The following is an 18,426-nucleotide window of genomic DNA, read 5'->3' as shown; positions in this document are numbered from 1 at the left end:
GCCCAGAATTCCATATCCACTCCTATTTCATCGCAGCCATTGAAGTAACTGAAAACTTGTTCCGATGGCCAAAGGTCCAACATATTACTTTTACCGGATCTCTGACCACCTCATAGCGAAATACCTCAAACTACCATCTTGTCCTATATCAGTATTGGCTTTTCCAAACTATTCTTTGTTAGGATAAATGATTCTTTAGAACCCCAGAAGGGAAAAAAATAATTATTTTTTCTGTCTCAGAAAAGGCGGTTTCAATTCCCATCACCAAATTTATTCATCTGGTAAGCAAAATTTAATTTTTTTTTTAGTTTTCTCAATTGAATTATGAATTTAAAAGATGGGTTTTTTCCCTGATGAAGTTATTTTACTAATTCTTGCAAGATTGCCTGTAAAGTCGCTTTTTAAAACCAAAACTGTTTGCAAACTTTGGTATAGATTAGCATCAGACAAGTATTTTGTAAGACTTTATAATGAGTTGTCTGCTAAGAACCCCATGGTCCTTGTTGAGATTTCTGATTCGATAGAATCGAAATCAAGCTTAATTTGTGTTGATAATTTGAGGGGTGTCTCTGAATTTTCATTGGATTTCTTGAAAGATAGAGTGAAGGTTAGAGCTTCATGTAATGGCTTGTTGTGTTGCTCTAGCATTCCTGATAAGGGTGTTTACTATGTTTGTAACCCTATGACTAGAGAGTTTAAATTGCTTCCTAAGAGCAGAGAGAGGCCTGTCACCCGGTTTTATCCTGATGGTGAAGCCACGCTTGTTGGTTTAGCATGCGATTTATCAAGGAATAAGTTTAATGTTGTGTTAGCGGGGTATCATCGTACGTTTGGTCATAGACCTGATGGGACATTCATATGTTTGATATTTGATTCGGATTCGAATAAGTGGAGGAAGTTTGTTTCGTTCCGAGAAGATCATTTCACCCACATGAACAAGAATCAAGTTGCATTTGTTAATGGTGCTCTTCATTGGTTGACTGGTAGTTGTTCCTATATACTTGCTCTTGATTTGGCTTATGAGGTTTGGAGGAAGATTTCATTGCCTGATGAGCTGAGTTATGGTACTGGGAATAGAGTTTATTTATTGGAGTCCAATGGGCGTTTATCTTTGATTCAGATTTCAGATGCATGGATGAAGATTTGGGTGATGAAAGACTATGAGAGGGAACTGTGGCATATGGTGGATAGCGTGAGTCTTAGATGCATTAGGGGACTAGTGCCTGGCATTTTCCCCATCACTCAAACTGGTGAATATGTTTTTTTGGCAACCCACAAACAGGTTTTAGTATACCATCAGAGGAGTAAAGTGTGGAAGGAGATGTACTCTGTGAAGAACAGTGCTACCCTCCCACTGTGGTTCTCAGCACACGCATTTTGCAGCACAATCTTCCCTTGTGATTAAGGCGTGGTCAACGTGTATTGAAACTGTAGTACATAAATAACTTATTGCAATCATTGTTGTGACTTATAAATTTGTGATTTTCCAAACTCTTTCTTTATCATTTAAAATTCATTGTATTCGATACTTCATATGAACAACTTATCAAGCAGAATATGCCTGTGGTTTTGAAATTTGTGTGCAGTATTCTAACTAATTGGTGTTAGTGGGACAAATTCATATCATGGATCAGAGCATTGGAAGCATTTTAAGTCCATTTAGGCTGATCATCACTAGGGTTAATCAAAGCTTGGTTAACAGTAGTAGTCGTTTAAATCATACCATCTTAGTTCAACTTCGAAAAAGATATGAATCCCTTCATTCTGTCTTGGGGAAATTGTTATCTTTGTCACCTTTGTTTCCTCGTCCAGGTTTCCCTGCCTTGGAAAACCTGTTATAGAATTGTTTAATTGTTGAATTGCTAGAACTTTTTCTTCCCCAGAAAGCAAAAGCAGATCACACATTATTAGTGATTCCTATCTTTTTAGTCATTTTTGAATCATATTTTTAGGGTGGACACAAGGTCAAATGTTGTGCATGTCACTTTTTCCTTTTTCTCCTCTATCTTGGAAGCTTGAAAATGAAGTATGGCATGTTAGGAACCGATGCCTTTAGCTTTCTGCATAACATTCAAAGCTGAGAAAATGCTTTAGTACATGTTTGGATGATCAGATCGAATGTAGTCTGTTGAATTTTAATTGCATGAATGGTTTTGATAAACAGATTCCAGGAGGCAAACATCCCATCTCCTGAATATATTTAACTCATGTATTTGAGCTTTTTACCATGTTTATATTTAGAAGGACTAAACCTGAAACTAGTTAAAGTGTTTCTCATCAAGTTGAGCATCTCAAAAAGGATTACCAAATAAATCACAGTTCATCTCTGGCTCGTACACTGAAGTTCTTGCACTTGCCCCTAGTCCAGAATCTCAATTTTAGCAAACCAACCCCAACCCCAACCCCAAGCCTCTGCCTTCTTTTCTAGGATAATGGTAAAGAAAATTCCTGCCTAGTGATGTATTTTTGGCAACAGCTACAATGTCAATAAATTCAACATCAATTATCTGTCAAACTTGGACATTGTCAACAGTGTGAAATGATAGTCACCCATTGCCAAATTTATGGTTTTCTTCCAAGAAAAGAAGGGTCATTTTTTTTGCTAGGAGGTTATCTTTTTTTCTCTCTTCTTATTTAATTGAACACAACTAGGACTGAGTACATGGCTTCAATATATCCAGGAAAAAGGAATGCCAAGAAAGCTCCATGAATAATTATGGCAATTTTTTTTTCCCAAAGTACATTAAAGCAATTAAAATTAACATTAGTTTTACCGTAACCCGTTAAGTTTTAATCTTTATCTTGATTGTAAATAAAAATTGAATTAAAATTTTTATTTTAAAAATTATTATTAATATGATCTCAAATTACTTACAAGCATGTCAAATTTGTTAATTGTTTAATTAAAAGGAAAAAAAAAAAACAAACAAACACTTCCCGTCATAAACCTTCCAAAATGATAACCTTAACCGGGAATAAGAAATTCGAGGACTGAACTGAACCGAAAGTCAGCAACCAAACAGGCCGCAACAACAGCATCCAATCTTGGTCTTAGGATGAGAAGAAACACAACACGAGTTCCGTTTACAGCTTCGTGTGTTTGACACTGTCTTTTCTGCACTGCCCCAAAATTCTGTCTTTTCTTTTTTTTTTTTTTGGTTATCTCCAGGAACACACCTTTTAATTTATTAAAAACGTTTCCTTCGATTCGACCTTTTTTTTTTTTATTTCTTTTTCCAATTAGTGGAAAAAAGATTAGACAAAACCAAAGTTTAGCTTATAGAGTATTAAGAACAAAAGAATAGCACGCTTTATAGCCTCCCTTTTCTTTGATGCTCATTTACTTCTCATTTTTAGGGCTTTTTTATTATTTTTCTTTATTGGGTATCTGTCAGTTTTCTTCTCCATGGTAGCTGCACTTCCCCTGGTTTAAGGTAATTGTCAATATGCCTACCCTTTCTTTCCTCTTAAATGCCAAAGTCTTTGTTTTGGCAGGATTTGACTATCTGGGTGTTCTTTCTTTCTTTCCTTTATTTCTTTTTTCAAGTTATGTTATCTTCTTGTGGTTTATACAGACCCTTTTGTTTTTTCAAAACATTTCTCTCTTGCTGTTATGAAATTTCTGGGTTTTGGTTCCCAAATGGGTTTCTTTGTTCTTCTTCCTTGTCATAGCAGCCAGTTTGACAGAGGCATGTGAATTGTTTATTAATGTTATTGAATTAACCTGTGTTTGGTAATAGTATAGTGATCAAAAGTTGACTGTTATTACTGGTTAAAGGAGTATTTATGTAACTCATTTCTTTGAGAAATTGCAAGCAAGTTTTGCTTTCCTCCTAGGAATAATTTCCTTCTCTTAAATTGATGAATTTTTGTGGAAGCCTGGTTGGCGCTGTTATGAAAATTGTCTGCTAGTTATCTTTCACCAAAATTTTGTGCAGTATGTGCTTGTGCCTGATACGAGGCTATTATACTCTCATACAGGTTTGTCTTCGGTTGTTCATCAATTGCCAACATCAGACCTCTGTTGCTTCTTTTTCTGTTTGGTATCGTGTCACTTGTTCTGCTTGGTGTTGGGTAGCAACATCAAACCTGATGAATACTTTGTGCACGCAACTTTTATTGTATATGTTTTGGCATACCCTGGCACGAGTTTTAATAAGTAAATATTTGTAGGTTATTTTATCTTGTGTTAAGCATGCTTGAAAATATGCTGGTTAACTGTGTGCATTCTTTGGTGGCAGGTGAAATGATTTTGTTTAGGGGAGGTTTTTTCATGTCAACTATCTTGCATGGTTCTCTTGATAGACTAGGGATAGATTGAATTGACTTTTTTAAGAAGCTCCAGTAGTACATATAATTTTAATAATTTTATGGCTCGGAAAGGTAATCAGCAGAAGAATGGGAAAAAAAGGGGTTCAGATGCAGGTTTTCCGGTCTCCGATGCAAAAGGAAGAGGAAAGGCAAGTGAGGTAAAGGTTTTTCCAGGAGAGGAACTACCAAATGGTAACCCTTCAGGCACTCCTTTTACAGAGAGCGTCAGTAAAGGTCACCAGGTTGGGACTGAGAATAACTATAGGCAGAATTCTGAGAGAATTGTGTCGACGGAAAAGCATGGAGATGCTGCAGAGGGTCTTGGCCAATCAATTTCTTCTGGGAGTAGTTCAGGGGATTGCATTGAAAATGCACTTCCAAAGGAAGCTTCAAGTGAAAGGGAACAAAATAAGATATCACCTGACCGGGACCTTCATCCAAAACACAAAAGGGCAGTTTGGGGCTGCTTTCCAAATGGTTTTCACCTCAAAGATGCCATGGAGAATGTAAACTTTTCAAATAATGTGGTGGTAAGAAATGTGAGAGCATCAGCTGTATCCACCTTGAAGGTGGTAAACCAGTGGCTGCAGAGGCAGAGGCCATTTTTCGTTTCTCTAACAACTAACATTTATAATGCCCGAGATTATGTCAAAGTAAAGATTGAGCACTTATATCCCGTTGTGTTGAAATGGCTCATGCATTTTGGAAATATAATGCTTCTCTTGTCAATAGTCTGGTTGGACTGTACTCTTAGGGGCATTGATTCCTTCCTGCGCATGGGTACAACATCTCTTTTTTCAGTTATATGGTGCAGTATGTTCTCAGTGATTGCCATGGTCGGGATGTTGAAGTTTCTTATGGTCTTGGTAAGCCCTGGTTGTATCTCATCTTTGTTTTTCCTAAGGTTTTTTTTTCCATGAGATCCTGATGCCTCAATTTGCATGTTGAGAATTTCTTGAAATATCGAGTGCCTAAATTTTTGTATTTCCTTTTCAAAGGATTTATTTGATTTTGTTGAGGAATGACTTGAGCTGTTGGTTGCTTAAATGTGCATTTTTTCACAATGATTTATTGATTCTTTTGAGGAATTTCATGAGCTATTGACAAATTATGCATTCTTATTACTTGTGTAAATGTTGATTACTCAGGCCATGGCTGCTCTGACAGCAGTTTTTGTCGGGTTTACTCTTGCAATGCTGGTAGTAGCTGTTTTTGGAACTATTTTCCTGTGGTTTTATGGAAGTTTTTGGACAACACTTCTTGTGATCTTCCTTGGAGGTGATCATTTTTCCTTTTCTGATTGGATTAGTTCTATCTGCAAAATTAACTATGTCAAACTTATGGAATCTAATGTTTGCTATTGTTCAGGATTGGCATTTTCATTTAGCCATGAGCGTCTTGCACTATTGATCACCACCATATATTCTGTATATTGTGCTTGGACGTATGCTGGATGGCTCGGTTTGCTTTTGGCTCTAAATCTCTCTTTTATATCAAGTGATGCTTTGATCTACTACCTAAAGAACAACATAAATCAGCAAGCAAGACCTGACGGAAACCCCGAAGAAACTAATGGAATGCACGGTCAACCAGGCTTCTTTAGTGACGAGTCAGTGCATGCTTCATTCTCTGAAAATGTCCCAGGGTTTTCAGCAGATCATGGCCCTGGGTTAGCTTCAACTAGTGGGGTTGATACCGAGGTAACTTCTGAAGATGAAGTTGCTCGATTGTTGAATTGCACTGATCACTATTCTGCATTGGGTTTGTCACGATATCAGAATGTTGATGTTAATGTACTGAAGCGAGAATATAGGAAAAAGGTATATCCTATGTTTATTTCACATTATTTGTATGATCATACATCAGATTCCACTTGTGATGGTCACTCTGGATATTGTTGAAATGTGATATGATCAATGGGGTAAAATCTGAGTGAGTTTCTATGAAAGTTCTTTTGGATCAGCTTACACTGGATATCCACCATTTGTTATTGTTAACTGAAAATAGGAAAAAGATGTCTATGGTATTGAAATTTTGCAAACTGTTTGCTAGGCAATGCTGGTCCATCCTGACAAGAACATGGGTAATGAAAAGGCTGCAGAAGCTTTTAAAAAACTTCAAAATGCATATGAGGTAATCTCTTGGTTTATCATGTTTCTCCCCCCTGGTGGTTTGACATTTCCTTTCTGATAATAATATTAATTTCATTTGTAGGTCTTACTTGATTCCTTAAAGCGAAAAGCATACGATGATGAACTTAGGAGGGAGGAGCTGCTAAACTATTTTCGTAGGTTTCAAAATGCTTCTCAAAAGGTTTGAACATACATCCTGCAAGTTTGTACTTGAATATAAAGGAATCATGTTCAAGTTGCTTATAGAGTTTAGTTTGTATAATCAGCTTTGATTTTCCCCCAGTATCCTCATTTGTGATCATTCCTGTTATGCATTCCCAGCAGAAAACAATGTTCTCAAAATAGTTTTTTGATTTTGTAGATCACTGAGCTCATAGTTATCTAATTGTACACAATTTCCAACACATTAATTTGGTGCATCTGTATTTCTGTGTATGACTTTTGGCTGTCTCATTGAACTCTGTCATTTTCTTAGCTGTATCAGAGGGTGTTCAGGTTTGTCAGTGAAGTGTTTTATTTCTTGCCTGTGTTCATTTGAGTTAAGAGTCTTGAAAGGTACTAATGTTGTTGTAAAATGTTTGTTCTGATTATTACCAAGAAATGGCTATCTTAAGCATTACATTTACATCCATCTTCTTAAAGAATGTAGATCATGTTTGCATGGAAAATACATTTCTAAATTGGATGGAAGTTTTTTACTTGAGGTTCTTAAAAACCTTTTTCTAAGTAGGTACATCAATCTTTGCATCATACTTGACATTTTATTGTAATTTATTGCCCAGAATGGTGGACATGGCTTCTTTTCCTCTGGATTTGCATGGTCAGAGGCTGATGGGGAGGAACTGTTTGGAGATTCTAGGCGAATTGCCTGCAAAAAATGCAGTAACTTTCATGTTTGGATACATACCAAGAAATCAAAATCTCAGGCGAGATGGTGCCAGGTATTTCCTTTCCTCTTAAATTTTGTAATGTTTTAACTTGTCCTTTGTTTATGACTTTGATAATTAGCATACCGTCATCAAGCTGAGGGAGCCTGATTTCTATAAAATGGTGTTCCCTTACAAGAAATGAATTTTGTATTTGGAACTTATCTTGCCTAAGGAATGCAAAGATTTTCATCAAGCAAAAGATGGAGATGGATGGGTTGAACAATCTTCACAGCCCTTCTTTTTCGGGTTATTGCAGAAGGTATGCACTGTCCACCTCTTATTACATGCTGATATTTTTCTGTTTTGCTATTTCTTTGATTTGATAAGTAATTAATAATACAATGTCTAAAAACACAATTAAAAAAAAAATGAAGAGGTGACGGGATAACACTGCAAAAAAAAAAAAGACTGCTTTTAAAATATTAACCCTAGTTAGTTAAGATCAAAAGAAAAAAATAGTTAGTTAAGGGTCAAGGCTTGTTTGAGTTGATACTCATAAGAATTGGTTCTGCATTTTTACATAAAGTTATTTCGTTATTGGTGTAGGTGGATGCTCCCACTGCCTATGTTTGTGCTGATAGCAAGATATATAATGCTACCGAATGGTATATTTGTCAGGTAAAGTGATGTTTACTTAGTATTTATCAAGTCAATCTGCCACCCATCATGTTTGCATTTATGAGGAGATTTTGAACATATCTTAATAGAAAGTTTCAGTAACGGTGTTATGGGTTAGGGTAGATTGATACATCGAAATAAAGTTTGGATACCACATTGCACATTTTTTTAGTACAGGTATCACATTAGATATTTTCTAAACTATAGGGGCTAAATGTGACATTATCCCTTAATCTTTTCAAACATCGACTTTGGCACTTGATATGATCCATTTCATGCATTTGGTGTCAAGAAATGTGTCTGACTTTCATGTGACACCCATGTGGACACCCTTGCAATCTGCATCATGTCCAGACACACTTTTACAGTGTCTGTGGTTGAGGATAAAACACTCATACGGCTGGAATCTGTTGCAGGGAATGAGATGTCCACCCAACACCCATAAGCCAAGTTTTCATGTGAACACTAGTGTGACATCCAAGCACGGTACCGGCAAGGGATCTAATTCAGGACAAAGAGGTGGCAGGATACCAACACCTAATCTGGAAGAAACCATGACAGAGGAAGAATTCTTTGAGTGGTTACAGAATGCAGTACAAGCTGGCATGTTTGACAATGTTAGTGGTAGCAGCTCTGCTGAGAGCCCATTTGCCAAAGCGGGAAGTGGCTCCAAGAGTAGTGGTAGCAATATGAGTGGTGGTAGTGGAAACAAGAGAAGGAAAAAAGGAAAGAAACAGTGGTGAGCAGTCATAATGATTTGTAACCCCCAGATTCTCTTGAGAATTCAGGAAGTTTTGGCCGTACAAGAGTGATTGTCTCACGAAAAACTTGATCCAGTTGAAGTTATTATCGGGCAAGAATGAGTAGAAAGCCCCTTGAGCATATATCAATGCAGATTTTGTATAGCATTTATATCTTCCTCCTATCTTTTTCTTTTTTCCTCAAATAATTAAAAATGGAGCATCATCATACCAATATGAAATAGATTGCAAATCTTGGAAGGTTTCTACTCTTCTTCTTGGCTTACCAAATGTTTGCAGTGACCTTGTTTTGACTATTCTTCTTCTTAGCTTTATCCTTTGAGGTCCAATGAAGCTAAAACTGTATGGAAAAGACAGATAATTGAATGAAGTATCCAAGGGCAAAACCTTGGAATGCTCTTGGTGCGACGCATTGTTCAACTCTAGAACTAGATTCGTTCAAGTTCAATGCATTCAATGTCCACGGATAATGCTAGGAGCATAATTCAGGAGAAATTTCTTCTTCCTTCTTTACCAAAGGCTCGGGGGATGTCAACCATGTACGATGTTCAGGCCAATCTAAGCCCACTGAAAAGGGTAATGTCATGTAGATTCAACCCATTAGTTTGTGGTGGTAGCCAACTAAACACCCAAGAAATGGCCCAACCCAATCTTTTTTATCCGTCGAGATTAAGGGGAAAGATACATAGCAGGCTAACAGTGATGTCTTCCTGTCTCTGCGCTCACTCAATTCCTGCGATGGAGTCACTCCTACAGTCCCCTGCAAAAGTTGTTGCTCCGAGGCTTCCAAAACTGAAAACTGGAAGTGGGTTCTTTGGAAACCAGAGCTCTTTCTTGAAATTACTGCAAGAGAACTCTTACCTTGGTCGTAGAAAGCTTTTAATTGTGGAGGCAAAGAAGAACAAGAACAAGGATAATAAGCAAGACAGTCACAGTTTCATCCCCAAACCAGATGAGACCACTGGGTTTTTCCCTGAAGCTGTCCTTCTGAAGGAGGTCTCCTTTTCTGCTTGTTCTCTTTTTTCTCCTTCTCCATTTCTGCTTTCTCTCTTTGTGTTCTATAAAGGTTATATCGCTGACATTGGTAAAGATAGAATTTTTGGCTTAAGAATAGCAAAAGGCCAAGGCTTTTCTTTATGGTGTTTAGAGAACTGCTATCGTTTTTCATGTACTTCTTTTTGTGCTTTATGAGAGAAAATTTTATTGCTTAATCTGTTTCACTGAATTTTGGAGATGTGGCTTTTCTACTTGAAATTTTCAGAAGAAAGTTCAAGAAGATGGTAAACTTCTCCCTGAATTTGCTGATGATGAAGAACGTAAGTCAATTATGGTTACCGAGTTTGTGTAACCCACTTTGTTTTTCAAATATACAGTTATACCCGCAGTGTGCTCATTAAAATTGTTCGTGAATTTGCAGAAGAGTTATATGAATCTCTCAACCTTCAGCTGCAAAGTGCATTGAACGTTGAACGCAGTAAAGCCTGCTTCTTGTGTTTACTTTGTAGTTTGTGCTAGTTTAGAAGGATTAGTATAAAGAAACTTATCATAAACTTCAAGCTTTTGATTTTGTTTTCCTCAAATATAGTCTCTTTTGATTTGCATGTGAATTTTGAAGTGGGACATTTCTTGGAGAGTTGAATGATTTGAGGAAACTCATGTTTTGATTAGCCTTTGTTATATTGAAGATGCATTTTGGCCTGATTTCAGTCAAATATGGAGAAGCAAAACTTTTTTATTATTGTGTAGAGGGCTTGGATTGTTTTTTTGGGGTTGGTAGAGTGTTTACTGATAATGAATGATGATTGATATCTGCTCACTTTCTTACTATTTATTTCTCCTTGTTTATGCAGTGCGCCACTATGAGGTTGTTTATTTGATTCATGAGAAGCATGCAGAAGAGGTTGGAAGTGTCAATGAGAAAGTTCAAGGTGACCTTCCCCATCCCATATCGCTTCTTTGAAGATGCAACATATTCCTTTGGACATATCTGAAACGGATTTACAGAGTTGGTATAGATATCATATTGTGCCGCCTTTCAAAAAAAAAAAAATTCTTATTGTGCCATTTCTGAGGAAAGACAGACAGAGTTCATATCTAAGGGGGTGCTATCTAAAAACAACTGTAGATTTCTATGAATCTGAAAAATTAGATAAAATGGTCAAAAAATGGGTAAAATTGATAGCCTTCATCCTCCAAGATGACCTTTGTGATTGCATATTCTTGTAGAATTTAACCATAATAATCTCCAAAAATGAAAAAAGGAATAACTCCTTTCATGAACCTGCTGTAAGTTTCTCTTACCGATGAAATACTTGCTGCAGATTTCTTGAGGGAGAAGAGAGGCAGGTTATGGAGATTGAATGATTGGGGCCTTCGAAGACTAGCATACAAGATAAAGAAGGCTAAGAATGCCCACTACATCTTGATGAACTTTGAGTTGGAAGCTAGATGGATTAATGAGTTTAAGACCATGTTAGACAAAGATGAAAGAGTCATTCGGCATTTGGTGATAAAAAGAGATGAGGCAATCACAGAGGATTGTCCGCCTCCACCTGAGTGGCACACTCTTCGTGCAGGTGGAGATGATTATGATGAAGAAGAAGATGATGCAGATTACGATGTGTATGAAGTCGAAGATGATGAAGACCTTGGAGAGGATTGGGATGGGGAGGATGATTCGGATATCTTTGAAGACAATGGTGTTGAAGATGGTATCATTGCTGGAAAAGATGATGACATAGAAGATTTGAATAATAAATCAGCTAGTGTAGCTAATACAGGTAAACGAAGTCATAAAGCTGAGAAAGTTGCTAGATAGGTACTTTAGTTTGAACATCTTTTTGTATTCGGGTTTGAGAGCCATTCCCGGAAGGTTTGCATTGTAGCTTTATGAAATTTCATGACTGTTAAGTATGAAATGAAGAAATTATATTGATATGAACATCTTTTCAGAAAGAATCATCAATCAGCAATTCCATCTCTGCAAGAGTTTCATGGTTAGCTGTGTCTGTACTTAACGCAGGAATCTTATGTATATGTATCATGGTGAGAGGCAGCATTCACCACTCTTTATTTAGTGTCCGAGTAATAACACCGCAAAACCCCCCGAATTAATGGCATTTAGGTAGATCCATCCACCATTAATAGAAAAAGAAAAGAGATTAATAGGAATTGAATATGTGGCATTATCCGTTACAAGATATTTAAGGAATTTTAACAATTTGGATGAACAGTAATGTGAACATAATGAAAGAAAAAACCAAGATGGAAATTCATTTCAATAAGAAAATTTACAGCAATACGGTAGTCCAATGTCCAAATTAGAAAGTAATTTAGTAGGATCCAAGAAAGAACAATTACTCTTCCTGAGAATCTTATCTTGATCTCAAAACCTTTGCTTGTTTTCCATCAAAATCATGGGAAAAATCCAAAATTTAAGAGCGACAGATTTTTTTTTATTTTTTGAATTTAGAAAAAAAGAGATTCGAATTAACTCTTTAAGTAAGGAGATCATATACCAATTAATGAATCAAATGTTTGGGTATAAAAGTGACAGGAAAAGTTTTTTTTATTTTCTTTCAAATTTTGTTCTGATCATGTGGATTTGATTGCCAGTAAAAATAATGTATCTACATAAATTGTATATAGAAAAGAAGACAGATTGGATTTTATTTCTTTCCTTGATCAAGTTTTTTAGGAAGAAAATGATCTTTGGATTCCCCTATGTTTTATGCTCAAGTCTTCAGCCACCTCACCAGGCAAAGACAGTGGCCATTTAATAACATCATAAACCAAACCTTCCTGATCGTCCTCCTGAATCAGTAACGGATAAACATCAATGCGTCCACGTGGCAATTCTAAGGTTTGACCCGGCACCCTCCATTTGCCATCTGACACAGCACCCTTTTCAGCCTTCAGACTCGTGTTATATATAAGACCAATGCCTTGGAGTAGACATGCATAGTATCCGCAGCAAAAGTACTCAAAGACAGCTAAACACCATGGCCTTTTCCTCTGCAGCCATTGTTTTCATTTCTTCCCTGGTCTTCTCCCTCCTTCCTCCTGCATATCCTGGAGAGCTTTTCGTAGATCACAGAAACGTCTCGGTCCCTAAATCGGACGTGAACCTGTTAGAGTTTCCACTGAATCTAGAGTATTTAGAGGCTGAGTTTTTCCTGTATGGTGCTTTGGGCTATGGCCTGGATAAAGTTGATCCGAGTTTAACCATGGGAGGTCCATCTCCCATTGGTGCCAAAAAGGCCAATCTTGATCCTTTCACCAGAGATGTAATCCTACAATTTGCTCTCCAAGAAGTCGGACACTTGAAGTTTGTCTCTTATCCTGCTAACTCTGTTTTAAAAAATTTTGTACGTTACTTCTTTCTTTGCGTGACAGGTTCTGATGGGAGCTACCATTCTTCATGCAGGGCAATTAAGAAGACAGTGAAGGGATTTCCGAGACCACAACTTGATTTGAGTGCATCATCGTTTGCAAAATTGATGGATCATGCATTCAAGAAGCCATTGGTGCCCCCTTTTGACCCTTATGCCAACAGCATCAACTACCTGATAGCTTCCTACGTAATTCCTTATGTTGGACTCACTGGATATGTTGGTGCAAACCCAAAACTCCAGGGTGCTATTTCCAAGAGGGTAAGCCCCCATTTCATCCCCAAGAACACAATACTTTTTTCCTTTTGAGTTTGATTCTTACATGTGGTTTTTCTCCAGCTGGTTGCAGGCCTCCTAGGGGTAGAATCTGGCCAAGATGCTGTCATCCGAGGATTGCTATATGAGCGGGCAGTGGAGAAGGTTCATCCATATGAGGTAACTGTTGCAGAATTCACAAATCGCATTTCACACCTAAGGAACAGGCTGGGACATGCTGGGTTGAAAGATGAAGGCCTTATAGTTCCCAAAATTTTGGGTGCTGAAGGAAAAATCAGTGGCAACGTGCTTGCTGGCGATAAATTTTCCGTTTCATATGACAGGACCCCGGAGGAGATCTTGAGAATTGTTTATGGAAGCGGCAATGAAAGCGTCCCTGGAGGGTTCTATCCCAAGGGAGGCAATGGCCGTATTGCCAGGTCTTATTTACACAGTGCCAATCGCTATACCTGAGTAGCTGCAGTCTGGTTGTTTTAGGCTAGTCCGTCATGTTTCTCTTGGATTAAGAACTAGCGCAAATAATTTGTACTACCATAATTTTTTATAATGAAAATAATTTGAATTAGAGAGTTAAGATTCTCCTGGCTATCAATCAAGGGCTATTCTACAAATCCATGAACAAGTTAAAATCCGCAGGAGCGAATTGTCCCATGAATTGAACAAAGCTTTACTCTCAAACATACGTTTTTGGTTCTCACTAATCAGTTCAACCATAGAAGAAACATCAAACTCGAGTCCTTCCAAGGGATTCTAAAAGCTGTCAGAAACAGTTGCAACGACTGCCATAGAAGAAACATCAAACTCGAGTCCTTCCAAGGGATTTTAAAAACAGTTGCAACGGCTGCTGCTGCAGCATGCAGTTATGTCTTAGCAAAACATCTTTCCAAGACATCAATGTCAATGCCTGGTAAAAATGAATTTTACTCACTCCAGGTTCTCACCAGGTTTCCAGGAACCAAAGCCAGTTCTAGCCATGTGGTGTGTATTGGTCAAAAGTATCGACATAACAGAATAATCGAAAATCAGCAGTTATGTCTTAGCAAACTCTATACAAAGACACAAATGTCAATGCCATCATCTGCTCAAGAAATTACGTACCTACGTGAATTGTCTCTTTTTATAATTTTACGTGTAAAATAAAACTTAATTGATTACAATAACGTGTAAATATTTTTCCATGAAAATGACACTGCCGTCCGACAACTATAAATCGCAATGTCTCATAAACCATCATCAACGACAAATTCTTGCTTTATCCTATCATCCATTGCCATTGGGAACTTAGTATCATGTCTCTGAGAAAGTCTTTTGTGATGATAAATTTGGCTATTCCTTCATTTCAAAAGTCGTAGAAGACAATTAAAATCCCATCAGGATTTGTAACTTGGATTGATATTAGGATAGTTGAGCTCAAGAAAGAGAAAAATCATCTCATGTAGTTAAAGCGTTAATTGTTTAGGTGAAGGTTAGAAGAACAAGCCGCAAACATAATCTCAGCACACTGTTGCGATGATGTTTTGAGGAAGACATGTCCAAAAGGTCAAAGAGAGATGTAACAGAAGTAGATCTCACGTTTCTTCCAGATTGGATAGAGAAGTTGAATCTCTTGTTTCTTCCAGATTGCATAGCGATGTTGAATCTCACGTTTCTTTCAGATTGGACAACGTTTTCTTGCTAAGCCTTGGGAAAAAAACATGGTCGGAAGAGCTACACGAGTCCATTTCTTCTGCAAATATATCTTTACAGGACAAATGTCAATGCCATCGTCTGGTCAAAAAAAGGAAAATTACACACTCCAGGACCTCACAAGGTTTCCAGGAATCAGAGTAATCGACAATCAAGCGGATGAACAATTTAGACTGAGAATGTTTTTTTAGGATACATGATGGCTGCATGAATAAAAATGATGGCTGCTTATCTGCAAGAACCCAGTGGTTCCAAAGGCACATAGTTTACTTTCAGCCTTGTCTGATTGAACATGTAAACCCACCAAGGATTGGCAACATGTACATCTAGTTTTTTTTTTGAAAGTTGGAATAATTCATTAACAGGAGTAACCGATGGTTAAACTCCAATCAAAAGTACAAAAGAACTGCAATTTTAAGACCTATGCACAATCCCGGAGGTGGCATAACCCTCAAAATTACATAAATGGGCAAAAGACAGAGGCCACAAACATAGAATTTTAAGCAAACATTTCCCATTCCCTCTCCTAAAAACGAAGTCTTTAAACTCACCCTTTCAGTCAGAGTTCATCATCATCAGGCCAGTCTTAACTCCCCCCACACCCTATCTAGGAACCCATGGATAATCAAAAACAACTGTCATAGCCATAACTAACAGCAGAACAAGCAAGCAGACCGCCTCCCGGTCACAACAAAAAACAGAGATCACGCTGAAAGAAATCTTACTGACAGACCAACACTTCCCCCACCTCCCTTCTGCACTAAAATGTCCTCCCAGGCATTCCACAAGTCCACTTCTCAACCAATTCGCCTAACACCCTTTTGCCTGAGTGTATCTCTGTGCATCAAAGTGAAGGCTAGATACGCAGATACTTGCCATTCACCACAGAATCACCATTCTGAACCTCAGTCCAAACATTGGCCAGATCAATTTCTCTTCCTATTCCCGATTTTGCAAGGATATCTGCTTGCTGGTTTTCCAAACATGTACATCTAGTTAGTCAACAGAAGTATCTGTTACATTTGTCATCATTAGTCAGCAACGTATCTGCATTGGCCCAAAAAGAATCCTGGCTGAACACACTCTCACCCATTACCTAGAATATCATCCAAGATGTGAATTGGTCCCAAATGACCTAAGCTGTTAAACAAGCATTGGACTAACACATTCCATGTTGCAACATTGGGACATATCCCTTCATTTATCATCTTATTAAGCAGACTGATGCCCTCTTCTAAACCAATCCAATTACAGAGGCCCCAAAGAAGACTAGTGTATGAAATTATGTCTGGATGCCAGTCACCTCCAGCTCTAATGCGATCAAAAAGTTGGACAGCGATCTTCACCTTACCTCGCTTACAGTATGTAAAGATTATTATGTTATATGTGATTGCATCAGGCTTTGTACCTCGAAGCAGCATGTTCCCGATAAGTTGCAGAGCTTCCTCTAGCATACCAGCATGACAAAATCCAGACAAAATGGTATTGTACGAGGCTAAATTCCATTCTATCCCTTTTTCATCAATCTCTCTCACAATCCCAAATGCTTGTTCTAGTCGATTTACTTTGACAAGACCGTCCAGTAGCTCATTATATGTTATTATGTTAGGTGCACAACCATAACGCCCCATTTGATCCAGTACTTTTACTGCCCATTCAACTCTTCCACTACTACATAAACCTTTGATAAATGTGTTGAAAGTAACTGTGTTAGGAGGACAGTTTTCCAACACCATCTTCTCTATAAGAGAATGAGCTTGGTCAAACATGCAATGCCGACAAAGGACATCCACCATGCTGGTGTATGCCACAACGTTGGGATGACAACCATTAGTTATCATTTTGTTCCATGTTTCAGATGCACCAACCAAGTCACTGGACTTTGCAAATCCATTAATAAGAGAGCTATATGAGGTTACATTTGGAGTGCATCCATTTTCCTCCATCTGACAGGAGACAGATACAGCCTCACTCACCTTTCCATTTAAGCAGAGACCATGTATTACAGTATTATAGACAACCACATTGGCTTCAAGTCCCTCTCTAATCATCCGGTTCCAGAAGTCGAAAGCTTCATGCACCCTTCCTGCCACGAAATACCCCTTTATCAAAGAAGAAAATGTATAGATATTGGGGCTGCATCCGCTCACAAACATCTTGGCCAAAACTGCAAGCGACAACTCAACGTTTCCCGCACTCGAAAGGCAACTGATAATCATCGAGTACGTTCTAACATCAGGGTCTAATCCCTCCACCAGCATTTCATCTAATAAACCAAATGCCTCCTTAAGCTTGTATTCCCCACAAAATCCACTTATCAACGCATTATAAACACTCACATGCGATCTATATCTCATTGCAAGCTCCCTTGCTTCTTCAACCTTACCAAGCTTACACATTGAAGAAATTATAGTTGTATAGCTCACAGCATCAGGAGCATACCCCACACTCGCCATTTCATTTAGCAACTTGCAAGCCACATCTATCTTATTATTCTTACACAAAGCTTTCAAAAGAATATTATACGTAGGCAAATTCGGCTCCAAACCATCTCTCTTTATATTATTATATATCGGATAAATCATCGAGAACCTATTTTCACTAAGCAACGCATCCAACACATAGTTATAAATCTTAACAGTCGGCTCACACCCAAATTCCTTTATCCTATAAAACATTTTCAAAGCTTGTTCACCTAACCCCTTTCGGTGATAAGAATCAATCACAATTACAAACAAGTCCTCACTGCAGCTAATTCGTTCTAACTTCATCTGATGCAAAAGATATTGAATACCATCTATTTCAGATTCAAGTGCAAGCTTCTGGATCATGCATTGGTATGTTTCTGGGGTGTGTTTAAAGGAATTTGAATTGGCTATGGACTTGAAATAGTTTAAAGCTAAAGACATGTTGGGTTCTTGCTTCAATCTGCTAAGTACTTGGGATTCTTCGAGTTGGGTCTGGTTTGGTTCTGTTTGTGATTCTTTGTGGGGTTTTAAAAGTGGGTTTGTGTTCAAAATAAATGGTATTGAAGGTTTCTGAACTTTCAACAATAGAGAACGTCCTTCTTTCAAGTACATGATTGATTACGAACTAGCTCAAAACTTCCCTGCCTGAATTCAGGGGAAAGGAAATCAAACTAAACAAAGCCAACAATTGGACTTACCTTTGAAGAAGGGCTTTGGTTCAGAACTGAAGCAGACGACGACGCTTTTGCAGAGAGCAAGAACTCTTAGGTACTCTTGTCAGTGATAAAACGCAATAAGAAGACGCCGTTTTTACCTCTCGAACAGCACCCACTCAGGGTTCTTTTTGTAATTTA

General features: G+C 37.8%; 5 protein-coding genes across 6 annotated transcripts; 4 read left to right on the top strand and 1 right to left on the bottom strand.

Annotated features, from left to right (window-relative positions):
* LOC18603702 lies at positions 67-9,004 on the top strand. 2 transcript variants are annotated; one of them, XM_018119530.1, is made up of 10 exons: positions 67-281; positions 4,242-5,177; positions 5,460-5,589; positions 5,680-6,131; positions 6,364-6,444; positions 6,526-6,624; positions 7,226-7,384; positions 7,545-7,631; positions 7,919-7,990; positions 8,407-9,004. In XM_018119530.1, the coding sequence occupies exons 2-10, from the start codon at positions 4,371-4,373 to the stop codon at positions 8,731-8,733; spliced, it is 2,214 nt and encodes a 737-aa protein (XP_017975019.1). In that variant the 5' UTR covers positions 67-281; positions 4,242-4,370; the 3' UTR covers positions 8,734-9,004. The 2 variants fall into 2 exon arrangements, with proteins under 2 accessions (XP_017975019.1, XP_007035870.2); XM_007035808.2 differs by lacking the exon at positions 67-281 and adding an exon at positions 3,199-3,434.
* Positions 288-1,575, top strand: LOC18603703 (F-box protein At5g49610). Its single transcript, XM_018119531.1, has one exon. It carries the CDS (start codon positions 338-340, stop codon positions 1,403-1,405), a length of 1,068 nt encoding a protein of 355 aa, XP_017975020.1. The 5' UTR covers positions 288-337; the 3' UTR covers positions 1,406-1,575.
* LOC18603701 lies at positions 9,108-11,706 on the top strand. The gene is made up of 5 exons (XM_007035807.2): positions 9,108-9,747; positions 10,013-10,067; positions 10,169-10,225; positions 10,602-10,679; positions 11,073-11,706. Exons 1-5 carry the CDS (start codon positions 9,199-9,201, stop codon positions 11,567-11,569), a joined length of 1,236 nt encoding a protein of 411 aa, XP_007035869.2. The 5' UTR covers positions 9,108-9,198; the 3' UTR covers positions 11,570-11,706.
* LOC18603700 (desiccation-related protein PCC13-62) lies at positions 12,720-14,010 on the top strand. The gene is made up of 3 exons (XM_018118836.1): positions 12,720-13,078; positions 13,178-13,403; positions 13,482-14,010. The coding sequence occupies exons 1-3, from the start codon at positions 12,753-12,755 to the stop codon at positions 13,869-13,871; spliced, it is 942 nt and encodes a 313-aa protein (XP_017974325.1). The 5' UTR covers positions 12,720-12,752; the 3' UTR covers positions 13,872-14,010.
* LOC18603699 (pentatricopeptide repeat-containing protein At3g48810) lies at positions 15,491-18,332 on the bottom strand. The gene has a single exon (XM_007035805.2). The coding sequence runs from the start codon at positions 18,182-18,184 to the stop codon at positions 16,190-16,192; it is 1,995 nt and encodes a 664-aa protein (XP_007035867.2). The 5' UTR covers positions 18,185-18,332; the 3' UTR covers positions 15,491-16,189.

This window comes from Theobroma cacao, chromosome 4, assembly GCF_000208745.1.
Source record: "Theobroma cacao cultivar B97-61/B2 chromosome 4, Criollo_cocoa_genome_V2, whole genome shotgun sequence".
In the NCBI taxonomy this organism is placed as follows: domain Eukaryota; kingdom Viridiplantae; phylum Streptophyta; class Magnoliopsida; order Malvales; family Malvaceae; genus Theobroma; species Theobroma cacao.
Note: the sequence above shows the minus strand (reverse complement) of the source record. Positions and strands in the feature narration are given on the sequence as shown.